Source organism: Stegostoma tigrinum, chromosome 31 (genome assembly GCF_030684315.1).
Source record: "Stegostoma tigrinum isolate sSteTig4 chromosome 31, sSteTig4.hap1, whole genome shotgun sequence".
In the NCBI taxonomy this organism is placed as follows: Eukaryota; Metazoa; Chordata; class Chondrichthyes; order Orectolobiformes; family Stegostomatidae; genus Stegostoma; species Stegostoma tigrinum.
In genome coordinates, this window is record NC_081384.1 from 20536330 (window position 1) to 20561919 (window position 25590).

The following is a 25590-nucleotide window of genomic DNA, read 5'->3' on the forward strand; positions in this document are numbered from 1 at the left end:
GAAGATGGATAGAGGAGAAGATAGGTGGAGAGGAGACAGAAAGGTCAAAGAGGCAGGGATGGAGCCAGTAAAGGTGAGTGTAGCTGGGGAGGTAGGGAGGAGATAGGTCAGTCCAGGGAAGATGGATAGGTCAAGGGCGCGGGATGTGGTTAGAAGGTAGGAGATGGGGGTGGGGGCTTGAGGTGGGAGGAGGGGATAGGTGGGAGGAAGGACAGTTCAGGGAGGCAGGGACGCGCTGGGCTAGTTTTGGGATGCGGTAGGGGGAAGGGAGATTTTGAAGTTTGTGAAGTCCACATTGATATCATTGGGCTGCAGGGTTCCCAAGCAGAATATGAGTTGCTGTTCCTGCAATCTTCAGGGAGCATTGTTGTGGCACGATAGGAGGCCCAGGATAGACATGTTGTCAGCAGAATGGGAGAGGGAGTTGAAATGGTTTGCGAATGGGAGGTGCAGTTGTTTAGTGCAAACTGAGCGTAGGTCGTTTATCTCAAGAGGGTTGGAATATAAAAGCAGTGATGCGTTTCTGAGGCTTTATAAGGTTCTATTTAGGCCCCATTTAGAATACTCTGTCCAATTTTGGGGCCCACACCTCAGGAAGGACGTACTAGCCCTGGAGCGTATCCAGCGGAGATCCACAGATGATCCTTGGAATGGTAGGTTTGCGTATGATGAATGGCTAAGGATCCTGGGATTCTACTCATTAGAGTTTAGAAGGTTGAGGGGAGATCTAATAGAAACTTACAAGATAATTCATGGCTTAGAAAGGGTGGACGCTAGGAAGTTGTTTCCGTTAGGCGGAGAGACTAGGACCCGTGGGCACAGCCTTAAAATTAGAGGGGGTAAATTTAAATCTGAAATGAGACGACATTTCTTCAGCCAGAGAGTGGTGGGCTTGTGGAATTCATTGCCGTAGAGTGCAGTGGAGGCCGGGACGTTGGATGCCTTCAAGGCAGAGATCAACAAATTCTTGATCTCAAAAGGAATCAAGGGCTACGGGGAGAGTGCAGGGAAGTGGTGTTGAAATGCCCATCAGCCATGATTTAAATGGCGGAGTGGATTTGATGGGCTGAATGGCCTTACTTCCACTCCTATGTCTTATGGTCTTAGGTGTACTAAGCGGTCCCCATGCCTCCACTTGGTTTCCCCGACATAGAGGAGGCCACAACGGGAACATCAGGTGCAGTATACCACAATAGCAGATGTGCAGGTGAACATCTGCTTGATGTGGAAAGTCTTCTTGGGGCCTGGGATGGGAGTGAGGGAGGAGGTATAGAGGCAGGTATAGCACTTCCTGTGGTTGCAGGGAAAAGTGCCAGGTGAGGTGGGGCTGGAGGGGAGTGTGGAGTGGACAAGGCTGCCACAGAGAGAATGGTCTCTCCGGACAGCAAATCAACATCGGGGAAACCAAGCGGAGGCATGGGGACCGCTTTGCAGAACACCTACACTCGGTTCATAGTAAACAACTGCACCTCCCAGTTGCAAACCATTTCAACTCGCCCTCCCATTCCATGGACGACATGTCCATCATGGGCCTCCTGCAGAGCCACAATGATGCCACCCAAAGGTTGCAGGAACAGCAACTCATATTCCGCTTGGGAACCCTGCAGCCCAATGGTATCAATGTGGACTTCACAAGCTTCAAAATCTCCCCCTCCCCTGCACCGCATCCCAAAACAGTCCAGCTCGTCCCTGCCTCCCTATCCTGTTCTTCCTCCACCTATTACCTCCTCCCACCTCAAGCCGCACCACCATCTCCTCCTTATTAACCTCCTCCCACCCCCTTGACCTGTCAGTCCTCCCTGGACTGACCTATCTCCTCCCTACCTCCCTACCTACACTCACATTTACTGGCTCCATCCCCGCCTCTTTGACCTGTCTGATTCCTCTCCACCTATCTTCTCCTCTATCTGCCTCACCCTCTCTTCCTATTTATTTCAGAACTCCTTTCCCCTGCCCCATTTCTGAAGAAGAGTCTAGGCCTGAAACGTCAGCTTTCCTGCTCCTCTGATGCTGCTTGGCCTGCTGTGTTCATTCAGCTCTACACCTTGTTTTCTAGGAAAATTGTTGAGCTTGAGGAGGTTTCAGAGATAGGAATGGAAGAGAGCATAGATTGATTTTAAAAGAAGGCTGAGATTTGTAAAATTGATGTAGCATGTGCCAATGCAGATTTGTGGGCAATGAATGATGAACAAATGAGATATGGGCAGGTGTCAGAATTTGGCCAACAGATCTTTGAATGAGGTCATATTTGTGGATAGTAGCACCACATGGAAGGCCATTAGAAATGTATTTGAATGCTTGAACCTGGAGTCGTGCAAATGTGTGGAAATAGCCATCCCCAGAAGGGTGCAGAGTCTGTGGAAAATCACGCTGTGTGGATCCCACCTCTTAGGGCAAAAGAAAGCAACCCCCTCCTCCCATAGGCCATAGCTCTCCAGCTTCTCTGTGGTCACACTGTCAAAGGTCACCCACACCCTGGCTTCAGGGACTATCATCCAAGATCCTGCAGACCAGCTCTCAGCTGCTAAACTCTATATGTCCTACCCTCAAGAGGATTCTGAGTATGGATGCAGGTTTCAGGTGCTGATGAAAGAGCTGACAGGAAGTAGGTGGTCTTGGTAATTGACAACATATGTGGCCAGAAGCTCACCTCTTTGTTAAATAGGATCCCAAGGTTATAATCTCTTTGTTTGAAACTATTGGGGAGCGGACAGAATTTATGGAAATCATTTCTCTGTGGGAACAAAGAAAATAGCTTCAGTCTTTACTAAATGGACTGCAGCAGTGTAAGAAAGTGGTTTGGGCAATACCTTTCCAAGGCTATTAGTGATGGTCAACAATTAGTAGTCTTTCTAGTGATTCCCACATTCCATGAAAGAATAAGAAGAAATCTTGAATTGCAGAAGAGTTCACTGCATCCAGAAGTGGTTGTTACAGAAGCAGCCTGACAACAGTGAGGGAGTGGAAAGGTTGAAAGAGATAGTGTTAAGATAGAGCTTGATATTGGAAGTGTAGATTGATCAATTGACATTATGTTCAACCATAGCCACTAAATCTTGGTATAACATTTTAAGTGGTTTTTGAAATAATGTAGTGCAAGTTTGTAATCTGTGTCATGCTTAGAGGGCTGTCTAAATTTTGCATATTTTTGTTCAACTGCTTTCAGTGATTCATTTGTTGGACTCTTGTGTGTCTGATGGCGAACGATGACATCATTACACGATCCCACAAGCAGTCTGCCAAGTCCGTCAATGAAAAACTCTAGGGAAAATTTCAAATTCAGTTTTAGTTGTGGAAACATTGATCCAGAAAAATCAGACATGCTAGAATAGCACATAATGAAAAAAACTATTTAACGTATCAAACCCAAAACTCTCAAAAAAATGCTCACACCATTACAAGACCTTCTCCATTCATTAAATGTTCTCGGGGAAAGTTGTGTTTAATAAACTTCAATCCTCAAAAAAAATGACAACCAAGTTCCTTAACTTTGTCTGGCTGTTTTCTGCAAGAGCTTCTGTATTCTGTGATTTTGTTCCCAAATTTAAAATGTGGTGCTGGAGGTGGGGAAGTGGAAAGTGCTAATGATACATGTGAACCTCAAGAGGCAGCAATGTGGACATCGAACTGACCTTTTCTATTGGAAGTGGAAAATTCCCGCTGGGGTTGTTGATAACACTCAATGCGAAGAGGTGACTGGAGGAGTTCCGGGCTGGGGTTCCCCTATGATCGTGGATGAGACCAGGTAGAACTGAAATGACCTCCTGCTGATCAGTATGATCAGCCTAATTATAACGCAACCCTTGCGCTAAACTGTGCTGGCTTTCATTTACTAGCCCATGCATCTCTAAATGCTAATTATTTTTGCACTGGATTATTGTCTTTATGTTTCATGAGTGTTGACAATAGGATGATTGGCCTGTGTTTTTGGGTTCATCCTTTTGCCCCTTTTTAAACAGCAATATAACATTTTCAATCCTCTCTGATGCCACACTCACCTATAAGAATTTTGGAAGATTTTGGTCAAATCTTCTGCCATTTCCATCTTACTTTGTTCTGTAAACTAGGATGTATCTCATCCAGACTTTAACATTTTTGCTTTCAATAGTCCCAGCATTTAAAGTACATCTTTTCTGTTTATTTTATAACTTCTCCAATCTAATACAAAGCTGGCTGTCCAATAGAAGGCAAAGGGTGGTAGTAGATTGAGCTCGGTGATCAGTGGTGTGTTGCAGGGATCTGTTCTTGTACCTCTGCTCTTTGTGATTTTAATAATTGACTTGGATGAGGAAGTGGAAGGGTGGGTTAGTATTTTGCTGATGACACAAAGGTTGGTGGAGCTGTGGACAGCGTGGAGGGCTTTTGTAGGATGCAACGGGACTTGACAGGATGCAGAGCTGGGCAAAGAAGTGGCAGATGGAATTCAATCCAGAAAAGCGTGAAGTGATTCATTTTGGAAGGTCGAATTTGAATGCAGAATGCAGGGTTAACGGCAAGATTCACAGCAGTGTGGAGAAACAAATTGATCTTGGGCTTCATGTCCATAGATCCCTCAAAGTTGTGACCCAAGTTAATAGTGTTGTAAAGAAGGCATATGGTGTGTTGGCTTTCATTGGCAACGACTTTTAAACAACTCTTGGATAGGCACATGGAAGATAGTAAAATGTGGGGTATGTAGGGTAGATTGACCTTAATAGGATAATAGGTCGGCATAACATTGTGGACCAAAGGGCCTGTATGGTGCTGTGCTTTGCTGTTCAATGATCTATGTTCTATGTTCTAATCACATCCTTTCGAATGTGGAGTGCTCAGCTGAGGTGGGGCCAAACTATGTTTCTAATGCAAAAACAGAAATTGCTGGAAAAGCTCAGCAGGGCTGGCAGTATCTGTGAAGTAAAATCAGAGATAACATTTTGGGTCGAGTGACCCTTCCTCACAATTGTCTTCTCTGTTCTGAGGAAGGGTCATTCTACCCAAAACGCTGGCTCTGATTTCTCTTCACAAATGCTGCCAGACCAGTTGAGCTTTTCCAGAAATTTCTGTTTTAGTTTCTAATTTACAGCATCCACAGTTCTTTTGGTGTTTATTTAGTTTCCATGTTTTTAATATGTTTAGCACAACTTCCTTTTTCACTGTACACCTCTGTTTATAAAAACCACAAATTTGCTCCTTAACTCCTTTTCTCTATTTAGTAGCCTGTAATAGATTAGCACAAGAGCCTCTCCAGTCTTGTTTAATTCTATTTAAATAGGGATTATGGGCACTCAGATACTTAATTCCACTTCACTGATGTAATATTTCCTGCATCCATTTAATTTGGAAATTTAATATAGAATCTGCTTTCACTGCACATTCAGGCAGGGAATTCCAATTATAGCAGTTCACCCTCACAAGAAAATCTGTTCATCTCCTTTGTGGTTTTTGTGGCCTAACAAATTATGTCTAAGTATCTAAAATGCTGATATGGAAAATGACATGATCTTAGAGTCACAGAGTCATAGAGCTGTACAGCATGGAAACAAGCCGTTTCGTCCAATGCGTCCATATGGACCAAATAATCCTGAACTAATCTAGTCCCATTTGTCAACATTTGGCCCATATCCCTCTAAATCCTTCCTATACACATACCCATCCAGATGCCTTTTAAATGTTCTAATCATACCAGCCTCCACCATTTCACCTGGCAACTCATTCCACACAAGCACCACCCTCTGGGTGAAAAAGTTCCCCTTAAGTCCCTCGTAAATCTTTACCCTCTCGCCAGAATCCTATGCTCTCTGGTTTTGAATTCCCCCAACCTGGGGAAAAGACATTTCCCATTCACCCTATCCATGCCCCTTTTTTGATTTTATAAACGTCTATAAGGTCACCCCTCAGCCTTCAACGCTCCAGAAAAAGTAGCCCCAGCCTATTCAGTCTCTCTTTATAGCTCAAACCCTCCAGCCCTGGCGTCATCCTTGTAAATCTTTTCTGAACCCTTTCAAATTCCACAACATCCTTCTTATTGTAGGAAGACCAGAATTGCACGCAATAGTCCAAAAGTTTTCTAACCAATGTTCTGTACAGCCCCAGCATGACCTCCTAACTCCTATATTGAATGCATTGACCAATAAATGTAAGGATACCAAATGCCTTCTTCACTATCCTGTCTACCTGTGACTCCACTTTCAAAGAATTATGAACCTGCAATCCAAAGTTTCTTAGTTCACTCCCCAGGACCTTACCATTAAGTGTATAAGTCCTGCCCTGATTTGTCTTTCCAAAATGCAGAACCTGACATTTGTCTAAATTAAACTCCACCTGCCACTTCTCGGTCCACTGGTCCATCTGATCAAGATCTTGTTGTACTCCGAGGTAACCTTCTTTGTTGTCCACTACACCTCCAGGTTTGTCGTCATCTGCAAACTTACGAACTATACTTCCTATGTTCACATCCAAGTCATTTACATAAATGACCTTGTCTGATAGGTTGAAGTTATAGTGAGATCCTTCATAATAAGGTTACTATTTTCCTTACTTTGGCAGACTCTAATATTCTGTATTAACACGGAGAGATCAAGAATACCACATGGTGGCAGCAAGTTGAAAAACAAATATCGCAAATTCTCTGCCATGGCCAGAGAGCTGCAAGCAGGTCATAGTTTCTGTCAAGCAGAAAGTGGAACGGAATTGGCACTGAAGATTTACTGGATACTGAACCAAATTAGGCCTCACTGAGAAGCTAAACAATGAGCTGGTTAGTACACTATTGTACCTGATCTGCACCTGCGCAAATGATACGTTAGTTGTGTGAGGAATGACAAAGTAAGTGCTATATCGGTGGTTGGGAAACTGCTTGAGAGCATTCCATAAGGAAGAAATAGCAGGACATTTGGAAAATCTGAATGCTCACTGACATGTTGAGTTTTCCAGAAGGAGTTCACAACATGACACAGATTTGTCTGTACTACCAGCTCACCAAGATACTTTCTGGATTTATGCCCTGCACTTAACCTTCAGGTTAAACTCACCACCAGTTGTCTTCTCTCAATGAGAGATTGGGACTATGTTGACTTAACCTTAGTGAAGTTTCTGGTCTGGAATGACACCTCAGTGTGAAACTGCAATGTAAAACTAACCAACAGACATTAAATCAATGGCAAACCACATAAATCATCATTATTGTAAGGATTCCTAAACCATCTGAATAAGTGATTCATGTGCAGAACAAGGCAATTTAAGTTTCTGTATTCAGATTAGTAATTTTCATGTTGATTTCAGTTTGTATTTTGCTTTTTTGAATCACGATCTATAGGTAAAACAAAACTAATATTTTACAAAAACTGAAACAACTGTGGATGCTGAAAAGCAGAGTTAATTTCTCTGATTTCTCTCCACAGATGCTGCCAGACCTGCTGAGCTTTTCCAGCAATTTCTGTTTTTAAGTCTAATATTTTGTCAGATCGAAACAACTTTCTGAAAAGATGGGTTTGACTTTCTGTTTGGGATTGGGATCAGTTCTGGCCTGAAGCCTGCAATGCAATGGAATAAAACAACATTTGCATGTTTTGTTGATTGATAACCAGGGGCATGTTCACAGTCTCATTAAGGATCGTTGGTGATATTGAAGGGTTGATAGCTGGGAGTGTAGCAGTTAAAGAATATAGGTGCCCTTTCAGCTGTCTAAAATGTGTGGAAGTTAGAATTCCCATAGCTGATAGATCACCTTTGTGAAGGAATGCAACTGCCGCTCTGATCGTTCTTTATCTTTGGCAATGATGGTGTGTGGAAGAGGCTTGCATTTAAAGCAGTCTGGAAGGTTAGACCTTGGCCAATCACTGCCTTCCTTTCGCTGGCCGTGTTTTGGCCAATCTAGGGTCAATAGGCTAACTGGAAATTTCCAGTCAATGCAGGAGAGAAGCTTTAATTGGGGTTCACTGCTGATTGACCTACATTTATTCACAACCTGGCCTCCTGGAAAATGTCCAAAACCTTGGGCCATGCTGAGAATGAGCAGCGCAGCTGGTGGAAGGAGGTTTTGTGCTGACCTTCCTTGGTTCTCAACCCCATTTTGTCACAAAATCCCTGACTCATGTTCATGGTACATTTTGGCTCCCTAGTTGATTATCATCAATTAATAGTGGTAATGACAGAGGAGCAGCACAACTGAATGGTTCACTTACCTGAGTGAGCTACCCTGGCCAGTCGAGGGTCAAATCCAACACTCAGTATCTTCAATGTCCTTGCCAGAAAGAAATTCACCACACCAGTGGTTACCACACAGTGTGGAAACCCGTCCAAGCCATGAAAGCCCCCAGTCTTGGAAATCAAGCATTCTCCATCATCAAGGTTGCCATTTTCATACCACAGCCGAAAGTGGAATTGATTCCTGTCTACTGAGCCTCCAACCTATAAAGATTATAATTCATGTGATTGAAAAATGGTATGATGTACCTTTCTTCCTCAATGATATGTTTTTTTTACTCTCACAAGTGTCAATGTCAGTGTTTGCTAAGTCTCTTCCCACTGGGAGCACATTTCAGGATTTTTAATTGTCACAACCTCTCGCTGAGAAGTGGAGAACCATGAAGTGAGGTATAGTGGTGGGTTTTCAGCCATTCTTGCCTCAAAGCACCTCAGAAATACAGATCACAACTAACTCCACCTGTCCTCTCACCTCAACCTTGGAAAGCTTTGTTCTCAGTTTTCCTCCCTTGAATACATTTAAAGAAGCAGATACTTGTGAGGTATATTCCCTTCATTCTCCACTTTTCCCATTATTCCATTGGTTCCTTTTTCTCTTTCTTCTTCTTTCCTTCCTTTATTCCTCCTTTCCTTCCTTCATCCATCACTCCCTTCCTTCCTATCTTCCTCCACCCTCCCTTCCTTAATTTCTTCCTCCTTCTGTTCCTTCCTGAATTTATTTCTCCTTTCCAACCTTGCTCCTTTACTTCCACCTTGCCTCTGTCATTTCCTCCATTCCTTCTTCATACATTCCTCCTGTCCTTCATCCCTTCCTCAAACATTGAGTTAAGGGCCTGCAAAGGTGGGTTTCTTTAACATCCTGCATTTTTTTTCAGTAAGTTACAGATTACCAGCAGTTGTGTTGGAACATGGCCAGTGCAAAGTTGTAACTGGGAGTTAAGGCCCGTTGGTCCCTGGGGACTGGGAATTCAGAGTATCTGATTTTGAGGTAGAGTGATAGTCGTCAGGATGGTGGCTGAAAAGTAAGATCTATTTTCCTCCTAGACCAAAAGCATTGCAATAATTTTCCTTATGTATTCAACATTTCCTGCCTCCTTTTAAAGAAAGTAAAAAAAAATGGAACCTTGAAATGAAGGCATACAGACTCCTTAAACCATTGGACTGACCAATGTCATCCTGAACAGAGTTGGTCACAGTCTTATAACCTATTTTGCCAAAAGTGGGAACGGCTGGATGTGAGATAAATTGAGTTCCTATTTTAGTCTTTCATCTTTTAGTCTCTTTGCTGAACAAAGCCCATCATTTTTTTTTAGGTAGGGGAAACATTGATAAAATTAATTTCCAGCTTTATTCAATGATTGACTCTGAGCTCGAGGGTAATAGGTGGAAATTCATATTTGTGTCTAACAATGAACAAAACAGCAATCTCTACATTTAATACACAAGTTAGAATTCATTTTTGGAATGCATCAATTTGAGATGTCATCAGATTGAAATATTTGAGAAAATTCTTTCATTTTTCATTCGATCCCATTCTTACCACATCCAAGTCTGTGTTTTCCAATACTTCTAACAATTTTTCCAATTTTGTATCTTCTGTGAACAAAAAGTCTTCATCCACCCAAAGAAGGTATTTAGTTGTGACCTGAGAAGCTGCCAAGTTTCTTCCAGCAAACCATCCCTGTGAAGAAGGACATAGCAAGAGTTTCAAAATCCATAAATGAGGAGAACTTGGTTCTTTGAAATTATGTTACGAGAAGTATTTAGCTTAAAGTGAAATGTAAGTAATAGTTGTGGGATTACTGTACTCTTCGACTTTCATTCATTTGCTCATTAGCATGTCCAATTAACCCTTAACAATGAACCCTTTATGATCTGGTTTGAATATGTCCTATTTAAGCCTAACACTACATGCACTTACTGATGCCTCCAGTTATAAAACTATCGCAGGCATACCGTGTCACACGGTCACTGATATTCTGCCCTCTGCTTTGTGGGAAATGGTCGCACACAATTGAGTGGAACTGAAGAGAACTAGTAGAGTGGTCGAGGACACCTGCATCTCCTGAACTGTGTCAATGATGTGGCTCTAACAATTCTGAGATAGGAAGTTGCAGAGCCCATGTCATTTGGAATTGATGAGAACATTGAGGATAACAGGGTATATCTGCTTTATGCAGCTTCCCAGCACCCAGTTCATCTTCATTCTGTGATCTGGCGTGATGAGCAAATTGCTGATGGTGTTTTCTTCCTTATTATTCATTCACAGTATGAGACTATCACTGGCAATGTCAGCATTTTTTGCTTACCTCTCATTGTCCAGAGGGGAGTTAACAGTCAGCCACATTGTTGTGGATCTGGAGTCATGTGTAGGGCAGAGCAGGTAAGGATGGCAGTTTCCTTCTCGAAGGGGCATTCGCGAATCAGGTGGTTTTTATGACAATTGACAGTAGCTTCATGGTTATCATTAGACTCTTAATTCAAGATTTTTCATTGAATTCAAGTTCCACCACCTGCCATGGCAGGATTTGAACCCAGGCCCCGAGAACATTACTTGGGTCTCTGGCTTAGTCCAATGATAATACCACGAGGCCCTCCATACTACCTGCATGCAAGTCCACCTCCGCTATCCTGACAATGGTCTATATCTCACCCATGCAGAAGTGAAGAGCGCATTTGACAATGTTACAAACAGTCTGAAATGGAATACTCCAATGTTCATCATATTCAGTGACTTCAAAAGGCCAATCTCAATAATGCGCTACTAAAATTTCAAAAACATACCTCCTGTCCCACCAAAAGTCTGAAATCTTTAACCATTGCTACATAACCATCAAAGATGCGTAGCATCCCGTTCCCCCATTTGCATTTTGCAAAATCATAACATAAAGCTGTGCTTCAACTCTTGGCTTACAAGCAGAAATTGAAGAAAAAGGACCTGATACAGAAAGTAGTGCAGCTCTGGTCTGAGGAAGCAGAAGGTCTCCAGCAGGACTGCTTAGAGTCAGTGGACTGGTCCATAATCAAGAACTCAGTGGCCAGCCTGAATGAATATGCCACTATTGTTACAGACTTCATTTGTAAGTGTGTAGGTGACTGTGTACCAAAGAAGTTAGTATGAACATTCCCCAACCAAAAGCCAGGGATGAACCAGGAGATCCACCCACTAATGAAGTCCAGGTCTGAAGCATTCAAGTAGGGTGATTCTGACCTTTAAAGGAAATGCAGATATGGCTTTCACAAGGCCATCAGGGAAGCTAAGAGGCAGCACCAAACTGAGATTGAACCCAGACTGACCACATGAACACCCTTCATTCATGACAAGGCTTACACAACATAATGGGCTATAAAGCGAAGTCAAAGACAATTGCAGGCAACAGTACATCCCTACCTGTTGAGCTCAATGCACTCTACACTTGCCTTGAACAGAAGGGAAGTGAAACAATGTCACCTGTCCCATCCGTCTCAGATGTACCTGAACTGGTCACTGTCCCAAATGCTACACCCCTCTCCTGATCTCATAAGTGAAACTGTCCAAGCCACAAAAGCAACAGTAAGAGGGGCCAACAGGGAGTGATAAATTTGTTCAATTGGAAGAGGGTTTAGACAAAAGCATTACTTACACTGATTTAATGTCTACACAAATGCAAGTTTTTTTTTCAGGATTGGATTGTCTGAAAAGCAGCTCATATATGGATCATCAGAACATAGGATTCAATGTAATGTAAGGGGAAAGTTCCTATTAATTTTTAATTAACTGAATATCTTAAAATGAACAGGCAACCCAGGATCAGATCATACCCGAAGGTTGCAGGAACAGCCTCCTGCAGTGCCACAACGATGCCAGGAACAGCAACTCATATTCCACTTGGGAACCCTGCAGCTCAATGGTATCAATGTGGATTTTACAAGCTTCAAAATCTCCCCTCCCCCACTGCATCCCAAAACCAACCCAGCTCATCCCCACCTCCCTAACCTGTTCTTCGTCTCACCTATCCCCTCCTCCAACCTCAAGCTGCACCTCCATTTCCTACCTACTAACCTCATCCCGCCCCCTTGACCTGGCCATCCTCCCTGGACTGACCTATCCCCTCCCTACCTCCCCACCTACACCCACCTCTACTGGCTCCATCCCTGCCCCTTTAGCTTGTGTGTCTTTTCTCCACCTATCCTCTCCTCTCGCCATCTTCGGTCCACCTCCCCCTCTCTCCCTCCCCCTTTTCTGATGAAGGGTCTAGGCCTGAAACATCAGCTTTTGTGCTCCTGAAATGCTGTTTGTCCTGCTGTGTTCATCCAGTTCCACACTTTGTTATCTTGGATTCTCCAGCATCTGCAGTTCCCATGATCTCAGTCACTGTAAGCTGTTGCTTTTAACAACAAAGTCAGAAACTTTGTACTGTGACAGCTAGTTAATCTGTGTCGCTTGCAAGGAAGTGAAAGTACTTAGAGAAAAGAGATTGAAAAACAATGAATCCTGAGAAACAAAATGATCATGCCAGCAAACCCTATGAACAGGGGTCATTGCCGTGCCTTCCCAGTTAATCCTTCTACCCATGTTGCAATATCTTTTGTCTGTCTGTTTGTGTGTGCAGGGGGAGCCTTATATGAGGGTCAGAGTTGTAATTAGTCAAGTTATATGTCAGTAGCTCATAGTTATTTATCTGTAGCTAGAATCTATTGATTTGTAAGAAATAGTCATTCTTGTTAAGTACAGAATCTTGGTCGGCTCTTCCTGCCAACATGGATTTAAAATGAGGTAAATTGGGAACTTCACATGCAGTTATAAAATCTTTAATTTTGGTGATGACTCTGGGAACATCAGAGTTTGATTTCCAATGTGCTATACCTCATTAAGGTGTGACAGGCTAGAAATCAGTTAAGGTATCATATATAATGCCAAATCATTGAATTGTGCTTTCAAATCAAATACCCGTCTCAAATCTGTATAGAATATAAATTGAATAAGGAAATCTTTGCTATACTTTTGCAAATGGCATGAAGTATTGTTCGATGTGTGGTCCTTCAATTTTTTCAGGAACTTCGCTGTCGTCCGCAATGATTATCGTCATGTTCGGGTAAAATCTCCGAATGCTGTCTATCAAGACTCGAAGCTTGTGATATCTTAAAAATGTCTTTGTTGTAATGGTTACCAAGGAATTGATGTCATTGTCTGTAATGAGGAAAGACAATCCGAGTTAATCAAAGAAACAAATTTTATTTAAACATATTGATCAAATCTCTAAATTTTTTTGACCCAAAATAAAACCATATTTACCTGGTCCAGGATCAAACAACCGTGGCATTGGGGGCTGCCTGATAATAATCGGAAATTCAGCAACATGCTCTTCAAACTGAAAAGACACTTTTGTAAAAAGTAAAACAAACACAAAATTAAGTTCAAAATAATACATTTTTCAAGTAGCAGACTTATAAAATTTAACTGACTGATTGTAACAAAAACAACAGAAAACATTTAAGCCATTACGACAATTTATTTATTTTTTATTCCTTCGTGTGTGTATCACTGACTAGGCTAGCACGTATTGCATCAATCACTAATTGCCGAAGGTGGGGCAGTGAGCTGCCTTTTTGAAATGCTGCACCTCTTGGGGTGCAGAGACACCAATGGTGCTGTTTGGAAGAGAGTTCTAGGATTTTGATCCAGTGACAGTGACATAGTTCCAAGTCAGGACCATGAGTGGTTTGGAGAGGAACTTGCTAGTGGTGGTGTTCCCATACCCTTGTCCTCCTCAGTGGTGGAGGTTTCAGGTATCAAAGGTGCCGTTGGAAGAGCCTGATGAGTTATTGCAATGCATCTTGTAGATGTTACACACTGCTGCTAATGTCTGTCAGAGATGGGAGGAGTGAATGTTGAAGTTTGTTGATGAGGTTCCAATAAAGCAGCTCCTTTGATCTGATTAGTACAGTGAAGTCAGCAGCCAAAGTGTGCTGGTGTAATCCCAGCTGAGTGTCAGTCCATAGGGTATTCCTTTGCAAGTTCCACTTGATGCCACTGTCAACAATCTCTTTCATCACTTTGCTGATGATGGATAGACGACTGATGCAGTGATAATTGGCCAAGTTGGGTTTCAGATGCTTTCATGCACAGGACATACCTGGGCAAGTTTCCACATTGTCAATGTTGTAGATACGCTTGAAAATATAGATAGTTCTGGAACACAAATCTTCATTGTTAGTGTTAGAATGTTGTCAGGGCCAGTGGTTTTGGTCAATTCCTGATATAAAGTTAAATCAATTGATTTGGTTGAAAACTTGCACCTGTGATGTTGGGAGAAGAAGGACATTTCTGGATCTTCCAAATGAGACATGTTATCATTACTACTATCCTACTCATCCTGAAATTTTGGCAATTCCATTACAGGATAGATAGTTTTTGTCAAGACCATTGAATCTCTTACTTTAAAAAAAGAGGTAGATATAAAACAGGGAATTACAAACTGGTAAGCCTAACTTCAGAAGTGGGGAAAATTCTCCAATCCATTACCAAGGACTTTATAGCGGAGCATTTAGAAAGCAGTGGCAGGATGAGACTGAGTCAGCAGGGATTTATGAAGAGGAAATCATGCTTGACAAATCTGTTGGAATTCTATGAAGATGTAACTAGTAGAGTTGACAAGGGGGAGCCAGTTGATGTGGTCTATTTGGACTTCCAGAAAGATTTGACAAATAGATTATTGTGCAAGATTAAAGCGCATGGGATTGGGGGAAGTGTATTGAAATGGAAAGAAAACTGGTTGACAAAGAGGAAACAAACAATTGGAATTAATGGGTCCTTTTCAAGTTGGCAGGCAGTAAGCAATGAGGTCCCACAGGGAACGGTGCTGGGACCCCAGATTTTCACAATATATATGAATGACTTAGACAAGGGAACAAAATGTAACATCTAAAGTTTGCAGATAATACTAAGTTGGGTAGGAGGGTGAACTGTCACAAGGATGTAGAGATCCTTCAGCATGATCTCGACAGGTTGGGTGAGCGAGCAAATCAGTGGCAGATGCAGTATTATTTGAATAAATGTGAGGTTATTCACTTCAAAAGCAAAAACAAGAAGGCAGATTACTACCTGAATGGCTGTAATTTGGGAGAGGGGAGCAGGCAGTGAGACCTGGGTGTCCTTGTGCAACAGTCACTGAAGGTAAGCATGCAGGTGCAGCAGGGGGTAAAGAAGGCAAATGATATGTTGGCCTTCATTGCAAGAGGTTTCAAGTACAGGAGCAAGGATGTGTTGTTGAAGTTATATCAGGTCTTAGCGAGGCCATACCTAGAATATTGTGTGCAGTTTTGGTCTCTTTTTCTGAGGAAGGATGCCCTTGCTCTTGAAGGAGTGAAAGTTTACCAGGCTGATTCCGGAAATGGCAAGACTGATATTTGAGGAACAATTGACTAGATCAGGGTTGTTTTCACTGGATTTCAGACAAATAAGCTGTGATCTCATAGAGACTTATAAAATTCTAACAAGACTTGACAGGGTAGATGAGGGGAGTATTTTCCCAGTGGTGGGTATGTCCAGAACAAGAACCAGTATGAGGATTCCGGGCAGACCATTTGGGATGGAGATGAGGAGACATTTCTTCACCCAAAGAGTGGTGAGCCTGTGGCATTCATTACCACAGGAAGTAGTTGATGCCAAAACATTGAATGCATTCAAGAGTTGACTAGATATAGCACTTGGGGTGAATGGGATCAAGGCTAATGGGGAGAAACCAGGATTAGGTTATTGAGTTGGATGACCAGCCATGATCATGAAGAATGGCAGAGCATGCTTGAAGGGCTGAATGACCTCCCCCTCCTCCTACCTTCTATATTTCTACATTTCATGAGGTATTTTGTCTCAGTTCATCCTACCTTTGAGCTCTTCTGACAAAAATAATGAATGGATGACATTGGCACTTGTTTTATGAAAGAAATTGAGAATGCAGCCATGAGGAAGTATCAAGTCCCTTCCCACAGCAACATTAATGAGAGTGACATGGTTAGCAAACAGGAAACATGCTACATCCTATCAGCACAGTGTGTTTGAATACCAATGGATGTCCAGTCATGGGATGGTGACTTAAACCATTTAACTGACTTGTAGTCTTCCAGATGGAAAAGTATACTTTTATCTCCCTGAATCATGTATTCCTGCTTTCTGTGGATATATAGTTGGCTGTGCAAGTTGAAGATTGATATGTATCCGTATTTACTGATACACTGATCTTAATGTTTGGGCAATGCAGTTTGCATCTGCTGATTTTTTTTTCTGCGAGTTGCTGTGAAATTCTATATAAGTGGACTGGTCCAGGAACAGAAACTGTTTCAAAATGCTTGGCCTGTAAGTGTCTCTGTGATGAATACTTCTCAGTGTGGGTTTTATATTTTGCTTTGGTATATAATTATACATTTATGGCCTGAACAGTTCAAGGTGCTCCATAAATGATATTAAAATTAGAGTAGAGTAGGAAGTGAAAATTGGAGGGGTGGCTGGAATCTGGACTATTGAAGGGCTGGAGGAGGTTATGAAATTAGGCTTGAAACTATTGTGGGATTTACAAATAAGGAGCAACATTGTAAAATTAAAGGCATAGATGGATTGAGAGCCAATGCAGGTCAATGATCAAAGGGGTGATGGGTAAACCAGGTATGATACAAGTTATGATTCTGGGAGCAGAATTTTGTATCAACTCAATTTTATAAGGATAGAAGATGGAAGTATGACCAGCTGTGCTTTGGAATATCTAAGTCTGGAGGTCATAAAGACAATAGATAGATACTCCTTGTGTAGCTGTTAGTTTCACCTAAATAACAAGAAAATAGATGATTAAACTCACATAAATGCCCTTTAATGGGTAAAATATGATGCAGAGTTTTGTAGAATGCTACAGATGTTTGTGCAAGGAGTCAATGAGCTAAGGCAGTGATAGGAATCGGTTAAAGCAGATGTCTTGGTGTTTAGGGGGATCTGGGTTTAGAAATGTGGGTGCTAACTAGAAGATGAAATTTCTAATTTACAAACGGCTATCATTTTGTTCACTATAATGTCTCCTAGCACAGTCAATAGCTGGAAAAGTAAGTGTTTTTAATGTGTATGCCATAAAGGAAGGTTTGGAATAATTTATCAGTTAAGGGGTTGATTTTACCTTCAGATTGAATGGAAAGGTATTTTGAGGCTATATTAATAATTAAAGCATTAAGGTGTATACTTACCTATATCAGCTGTATTTATGTGGTAGTTTGTGCTGGTGTAAGTAATATATTTAAGCACAGCATTTATGAGTTCCAAGTTTGGGCTTTTTAATATTAACTCTTTTTCACCTAATCCTTTCAGCACAGCCTTAGGGACCTCAGCAATTGTGTTAAATACTCCTTGTGTAGCTGTTAGTTTCACCTAAATAACAAGAAAATAGATTAGTAAACTCACATAATGCCCTTTAATGGGTAAAATATGATGCAGAGTTTTGTAGAATGCTACAGATGTTTGTGCAAATGAGCATCTGGAAAAGATAGTGATTGTTAAGATATTTTGAGTGCATGATCACACCATTTATTATTTGAATATAGTGTGAATGAATGTCAGTTGTGGCTAAGTTGGTAGTAGTCTTCTGAGTTGCCAGTTTCAGATTTATACTCCACTTCTGGTCTTGGGTGCAAAAAAGAATCCTGACACACCAAAAAAAATGGGGAATTGCTGCATTGTTGGAATGTTGTCTTTGAGATAAGACAGACTGGATGCCATCTTCTTACTTGAGGAGATATAAAACACTGTGTTGAACAAGAACAGGTGTGCCATCGGGTATTCGGACCAGTATTTATTCCTAAAGCTACATCACAAAAACTGATGATTTGATCATTTTCACGTTGCTGTTTTTGTACAGAAATTGGCTGGAATGGTTCCTACACTGCAATATTGAATGTACTTGCATCCATCTGTGTCTGTAAAATGCCTAATTTGTCTGGTGGTCTTGAAAAATGCTTTGTCAATTTACGTCTTTTAGCTTTAAATCTTTCATTGAATGTGCAGAGGTGCTGTTGTGCTGCAATGTGTTGTCTGGTATCTATAACACCCGTAAGATGCGATTTCATAAGAAGTAGGAAACATTTGGTCCACCAGATCTCCTCTGACATTCAATGAGATAATCACTGATCTGATCATCCTCAATTCAAATTTCCTGCCTTTTCCCATTTTCCTTATTGATAAAAATATATCTATATTAGCCTTGAATATACTCAATAACCCAGCATCCACAGCCCTGTCATGAGAAACTGTACAGATTCCCTACCCTTGCCATGCAGACTGTGCTTGATTACATTATGTATTTCTAAATGTTCCAATGCAACAAATATAATAGACTTTAACATTTTCCCAGCAACAGATGACAAGCTAACTGGCCTATACTTACCATTTTTGTGTCTCTTTCCCTTTTTGAACAAATGGGAAGTTTTCCAATCCTCAAGGACTATTTTAGAATCTACGTAACCTTGCAAGATTACTACCAATGTATCCAATATCTCTGTAACCACAGCCTTTAATAGCTTAGAATGCAATACATCCGATCTAGGGTCTTATCAGCCATTAGCTCCATTGGTGTTTCTTCTCTAGTAATACATAATGTAGTTCTTTCTCTCCCTTTTGCCCCTTAATTCCTTAGTATTTCTTAAATGTTATTGTGTTTTCTACCATGAAGATTGATGCAAAACATTTATTCAACACCTTTGCCACTTCTCGGTTCCCCATGATTATTTTGCCAGCCTCATTGATGAAGAGACCTTTGCTCTCATTCGCTATCTTTTCTTATTTGTTGCAAAAGACTCTTGCTGTCAATCTTGACATTATTTGCGAGTTGATCCCCAAAGCTTATTTTCTACCTGCATTTGTTGACTTGCTCACTGAGTTGCTAAGTTTGTTTGCAGACGTTTTGTCACCTTACTAGGTAACCTCCAGTACGCCCCCAGTGAAGCGTCAGTGATGTATCCCACTTGTTATTTATGTCTCTCGGTTTGCTAGCGTGGGTGTCATCACCTACAGATTTATTTCTTAGTGGTTGGTATATGGGACCTAGCTCTTCATGTTTGTTAATAAAGTTTCAGTTTGAGAGCCAGGCCGCCAGGAATTTTCATGCGTGTCTCTGCTTGGCTTGTGCTAGGATGGCTACATTGTCCCAGTCAAATTGGTGTCGCTCTTTGTCCATGTCTATTGAAATGAGTGATAGTTTGTCATGTCTTTTGGTAGCTAGTTGGTGTTTGTGAATCTGGATAGCTAGTTTCCTCTGGTCTGTCCTATGTCGTGTTTTTGGCAGTCTTTGCATGGTATCTTGCAAACAATGTTGGTTCTCTTAACAAAGTGTGGAGCTGGATGAACACAGCAGGCCAAGCAGCATCTCAAGAGCACAAAAGCTGACGTTTTGGGCCGAGACCCTTCATCAGAGAGGGGGATGGGGAGAGGGTTCTGAAATAAATAGGGAGAGAGGGGGAGGCGGACTGAAGATGGATAGAGGAGAAGATAGGTGGAGAGGAGAGTATAGGTGTGGAGGGGATAGGTCAGTCCGGGGAGGATGGACAGGTCAAGGAGGCGGGATGAGGTTAGTAGGTAGGAAATGAAGGTGCGGCTTGAGGTGCGAGGAGGGGATAGGTGAGAGGAAGAACAGGTTAGGGAGGCAGGGACGAGCTGGGCTGGTTTTGGGATGCAGTGGGGGGGAGGGGAGATTTTGAAGCTTGTGAAGGTCCACATTGATACCATTGGGCTGCAGGGTTCCCAAGAGGAATATGAGTTGCTGTTCCTGCAACCTTCGGGTGGCATCATTGTGGCACTGCAAGAGGCCCAGGATGGACATATCGTCTAAGGAATGGGAGGGGGAGTTAAAATGGTTCACGACTGGGAGGTACAGTTGTTTATTGCGAACCGAGTGGAGGTGTTCTGCAAAGAGGTCCCCAACCTTCTGCTTGGTTTCCCCAATGTAGAGAAAGCCACACCGGGTACAGTATACCACATTGGCAGATGTGCAGGTGAACGTCTGCTTAATATGGAAAATCATCTTGGGGCCTGGAATGAGGGTGAGGGAGGAAGTGTGGGGCCAAATGTATCACTTCCTGCGGTTGCAGGGGAAGGTGCCGGGTGTGGTGGGGTTGGAGGGGAATGTTGAGCGGACAAGGGAGTCACGAAGAGAGTGGTCTCGGGTGGAAGGCAGACAAGGGTGGAGATGGAAAAATGTCTTGGTTGGTGGGGTCGGACTGTAGATGGTGGAAGTGTCAGAGGATGTTACGTTGTATCCGGAGGTTGGTGGGGTGGTATGTGAGGACGAGGGGGATAATCTTAGGACAATTGTTGTGGGGGTGGGGTGTGAGGGGTGTGTTGCGGGAAGTGCGGGAGGCGTGGTCAAGGGCATTCTCAACCACTGCAGGGGGGGATGTTGCGGTCCTTGAAGAACGAGGACATCTCGCGGGAGTGGAATGCCTCATCCTGGGAGCAGATGCAGCGGAGGCGAAGGAATTGGGAATAGGGATGGAGTTTTTGCAGGAGGGTGGGTGGGAGGAAGTGTATTCTAGGTAGCTATGGGAATTGGTGGGCTTGAAATGGACATCAGTTTCTAGCTGGCTGCCTGAGATGGAGATAAAGAGGTCCAGGAAGGTGAGGGATGTGTTGGAGATGGCCCAGGTGAACTTGAGGTGGGGGTGGAAGGTGTTGATGAAGTGGATGAACTGTTCAAGCTCCTGTTGGGAGTTCTGTTAGTTGTGGTTGTTGGATCCTTCATTCTCTGGACATGTGTCTTCATGTTGTAGTCTGTTGTGTAGGTATTGATGGACTTGCTTTTTGGGCAAAGATGCTATATAGGGGTTTTTCCTCAGCTTTGTGTAGCTTCGGGGTGCTGCAGTATGTTGTGGCTTGCGTGAACGGTGTTTTGATGCAACTCTGTCGCTACCAATCTTCTCAAAACTTTGAAAACCTATGGGGCAATACACTCAAATGAGCCCAACGATGGGAAGCCATTGCCATCCGAGTGAATGCCATCCGCAAGCAACCTCAATTCCTACATGAATGCATCAGAAAAGAGGTACTGCCACACAATGTAAAATACAATCCACCACTAAACAGCTGAACTGAACAGCTTCAGAATGCTCAGGGTAATGATTAATGATGCCCACAACCGCTGAGTCACTCTATCATACATTAAGGGCATATCTGAGATGACCACCAGGCTGTCTGCTGCCTAGGAATCAAGGTAGCCCACAAGCCAACAACACGACAACAGCTACTAACGAGAAACATCTGCAAACAATCTTATCAGCTTGGCAAGCAAGTCAACAAACATATGAACAACCTGAGCTACAAACGTTCCCTAAAACCCTATTTTCTACCTTTTTACTATTGTTTCAGTCATCTTTAATTAGTTTTTAAACTTTCCCAATCCCCTGGTTTACCACATCTTTGCTACATGGTATGTTTTCTTATTTTCAATTTGATGTACCATGATTGGCTTATTCCTGTCTGACAATCTTCCTTTCTCAGTGGAATGTATCTTTGTATTTAATGATAAAGCAGTCCAGCTGTATCATGGTTGAATTTAAAGACTGAACTATGAGAAAGGAATATGAAAAGACTGCAATTAAGTAGTGGTGTTAAGGGAAGGATTTGCCTGTTTATGACAGAACGCAATCCAGACAGAATAAAACCAGCTTTTTTCCCCGACCTTCCTCACATCCAACAGATTTCCTGCTTGGAAGTCAGTCTGATTGGGAAGATTGGCTTCCACTCAAATGAACGACTGTCCAGAGCATTGAATACCATTTTAAACAAATGGTAAACCATTTTTTGCAGCTGGATAAATACCCATTCCCTTAGACAGAGGATTTATACGCAAAGCTGGCTGGGGTCTATCCTTTAGGAAGATGGACATGAGCCATGTATACTTGCAATTGCAGTTAGATGAGGATTCCTAGAAGTAGCCTGGAATTAATATTTGTCAGGGTTTGTCCCAATACACTTAGCCTGCCATTTGGGTATTGTCAGCCCGTTCAGTTTTTCACCAGACGATAGAGAACATCTTGCAAGGTTGTCATTTACCTGGATGACTTTCTAATGACAGGGAAGACGACCAATGAACACTTTAGAGAGGTTGGATATAGTCCTAAGGCATTTCTCCAAGGTGGACATATGTCTGAAAAGGGAAGAATGTGTGTTCCAGGTCCCTAAAGTGACCTACTTGGATGACAGCGTCAACAAGTTGGAAGATAAAGCCAGGGCCATCAAAGGTGCCCTGGCTCCCAACTCTACCCAGGAGCTTAGGTCATTTCTTGAACTGGTAAATTATTATAGAAAGTTCATACATCAGCTGGTCTCCATCCTGTCACCTTTGCATCAACTCTTAAAAAAATGGTCAGCTTTGGAAATGGTTGCATAGAGAAGCCATAACTTTCAGTGAAGTAAAGAAACAGCTATCATCTGCTAAGTTGTTGGTACAATATGATTTCAAGAAAGATCTGGTATTGACATACAATGCCTCCCCATATGGTGTGATATTTCTCAGAGGAATGCCAATAGCGTAAACATCCAGAATGTAAATAAGCCCAGCTAGAGAAGGAAGGGCTGGTGGGCATATTTGGTGTCTGGAAGTTCCACCATTACCTTTATGGATGAAAATTTGAGATAGTCACGGACCACAAGCCCTTACCTGATTTGCTTAGAGAGGACAAGGCAGTGCCGCATGTAACTTTGGGCCACATTCAGTGGTTGGACTTTAATACTATGTGCTTATAATGATAAGTTAGAACACCATCCATGAAGCTGAGTAGCAGATACATCACCGGTGGCACACTCAATGGAACAGTCTGTAATGGTATTACATTTCTGGGCATGCTCCTACTCACAGCTGACAATATCAGAGTTTGGATGCAGAAACATCTAGCCCTTTCAAAACTGAAACAATGGGTGATGGTGGGGGCAACCAAAGGGCCGTCAGAACCAGAAATTAAAACATTTTTGGACCCTGAGAGACCAGATCACCATAGAGGATAATATATTGTTGTGGGGAGCAAACATGATTGTCTCAAGCAAAGGTTGCTGCCAAATACAAGTTGAACTCCCCAGGATCATCCAGGGGTCTCCAAAATGTAGATGTTGTCAAGAACTTATGTCTCGTGGATATAGTGGATCCAGCTCTGGACACAGATATAGTTGCTTCGGTGGGGGCAGTGCCCAGAGCGCCAACAAGTTACCGCAAGCAGCTCCCCCACATCTGCAGGAGTAGTCAGGTAAACTGTGGACTTGGATGCATGTCGACTGTGCAGCTCCTGCAATGGGTTCAATGTACTTAGTCATCGTAAATGCCCACTCAAAGTGGCTGGAGTTGCTAGAGTTCATTTGTCAAACATGGGGACAATGATTGAAAAACTGTATGCATCTTTTTCGATAAATGGATTCATTGGACATGTTAGTCACAGATAACAGGCTATCGTTTACCAGCAAGGAATTTGTGTATTTCCTAAAATTGAATGGGATTGAAGCAATAAAGACAGCTTCACACTATCCATCATCCAATGGCCCGGCAGAAAGAGCAGTCCAAACTTTGAAGGCACGCTTAAAGAAGCAGCTTATAGCTCACCGGATACCAAACTGCACAGTTCTTATTTGATTTTAGGGCCACCCTACATGCAACTACAGGGATAGCTCCACCCGAGCTGCTACTGGGTAGAAGACTCCACACCGGCTTACGTCTGATTGTTCAGGACATGCGGGAGTAGGGGGAGAGAGTGAAATGGCATCAGGAATGCCAATGCTGGACACAAGACTCCACCAAGCGAGAGAAAATTTGATATAGAGGATCAAAGAAGTTTGGCGCAAGAATCACGGAAATGTCCCCACATGGGTAAAAAGCATGCTTGATCAGAGATCAGGAACAGTGACATGTAAAGTTTGGGTTGGTGCAACGGTCATGAACAAACACGTGGACCATGTGAAAGCCATGAGTTTGCAAAAGTTGCAGGCACAAAACATGTCCAGCTCCTCAGAACAGTCGGAAAGGCTGCTGGAAGCTGCGTGTTCACCCTCTCCATCAAGCATTGACGAGTCCTTGGAATCAGTGGTGGACATGACAGATGTAGCTGCCTTGACACCTTTGTCGCTGGACAGAGAAAGTGAAATTCCACCGAGGTGCTCCTAGTACAAGAGATGCATTCCTTTGCATTACATGCTGCCTGTATTGAATGCTGAGTCGAAGGAACATGACCCAGTGCTGAAACATCCCGGGAGGATCTCCTAGAAATACGACTGGCCTATCTGCTCTGATGTAGAGTGGGAGGGATGTAGTGATTGTAACAAGTTCACCAGGTGGTCCATGGAATATAAGCCCCCCGATTGGGGCTGTTAATCTGGTCCAATTAGGGAGCCTTGGTTGACAGATAAAAAGGGGAGGGTCAGCGAAACTTCCACTCTGACAATTGACTCTGAAGAGGCAATATTAAAGTCAAGGATAGTTTATGTGTGTATAAAGGTAACTTGATGGTAGGATACCAGCCTCTGTGGAGTTATTTCAGTATGATTTGGTTATAGTTTTTCTTTGTCAAGTGTGTCAATTTGACACCATGGAAATGAGGGAGCCCAAACTGGAGGAGGAGTGAGAAAGAAAGATAGGGAGCGAAGTAGAAAGAAAGAGAGCGAGAGAAGAAACAGGAAGAAAGAAAAGCAATATAAAATTAATACGAAATTAGCTGGTGGGATTTGTATCTGGGCCACTAGGCCGAGGGACAGGGACACTAAAGAGAGTCCTTTATGAACCACTTAGTGGGTGCAGTCTAAGTCATTTAAAAGTAGTAGTCAGATTTAACTGGGGAGAATCAAGACACATACATTAAAATCTGATAAAGGAATGGCAAAGGATAAACGCATTGAGTCGTTGCTGTTAATACTGCTAATTGTAGTTTCAGAGTATGACTTTCAAGAATTTGCATGCAAAAGTATGTTGTTCCCTTGCTGATATTTTTAGTTGAATACAAAACAGGTTTTGGAAGGGAGTTAGGCAAATTTTTACTCAGACGGTAGGCTTGTACAAGTGAATAGGGTTGAAATGACAGTTTGACTATCAAACATTTAAATTTTTATCATCAAAACCTCATCCACACTTCATTTTATTTATTTAATTCATTCAAATATTGGATGATTCTGAACTTGGTGAAATAGTGACTTTAATTGAGGAATAGAATCTAATCTCATCTAAAAGACAGCGTCTCTGACTCTCTCAGTAGTTTGCCGTAGCATTGGCCTTGATTACTTGCCCAGATTCTGGAATGAGACAAGGGCCCACCATCTTCTGACGCTGAAGTAAAAGTGCTACCACTGAGCCACGCTGGGTCCACAGCCCTGTTGGTCTCTCCGGTACAGTCAAGCAGCTCGAACATAGATTTCCTGCACTATCT

At 42.5% G+C, this 25590-nt stretch overlaps 1 protein-coding gene across 1 annotated transcript in view; it reads right to left on the minus strand.

Annotated features, from left to right (window-relative positions):
* Positions 1 to 2039: 2039 nt before the first annotated feature.
* The window catches only part of LOC125466318 (beta-1,4 N-acetylgalactosaminyltransferase 2-like), a 55214-nt gene continuing 31663 nt past the window's right edge, over positions 2040 to 25590 (minus strand). Inside the window, exons 7-12 of the mRNA XM_048560669.2 lie at positions 17392 to 17572; positions 13460 to 13546; positions 13167 to 13354; positions 9725 to 9865; positions 8163 to 8388; positions 2040 to 3261 (exon numbers count right to left, since the gene is read on the minus strand). Of these exons, the coding sequence (XP_048416626.1) occupies positions 3050 to 3261; positions 8163 to 8388; positions 9725 to 9865; positions 13167 to 13354; positions 13460 to 13546; positions 17392 to 17572 (1035 nt within the window). The 3' untranslated portion in view covers positions 2040 to 3049. The remainder of the gene's footprint in view (positions 3262 to 8162; positions 8389 to 9724; positions 9866 to 13166; positions 13355 to 13459; positions 13547 to 17391; positions 17573 to 25590) is intronic.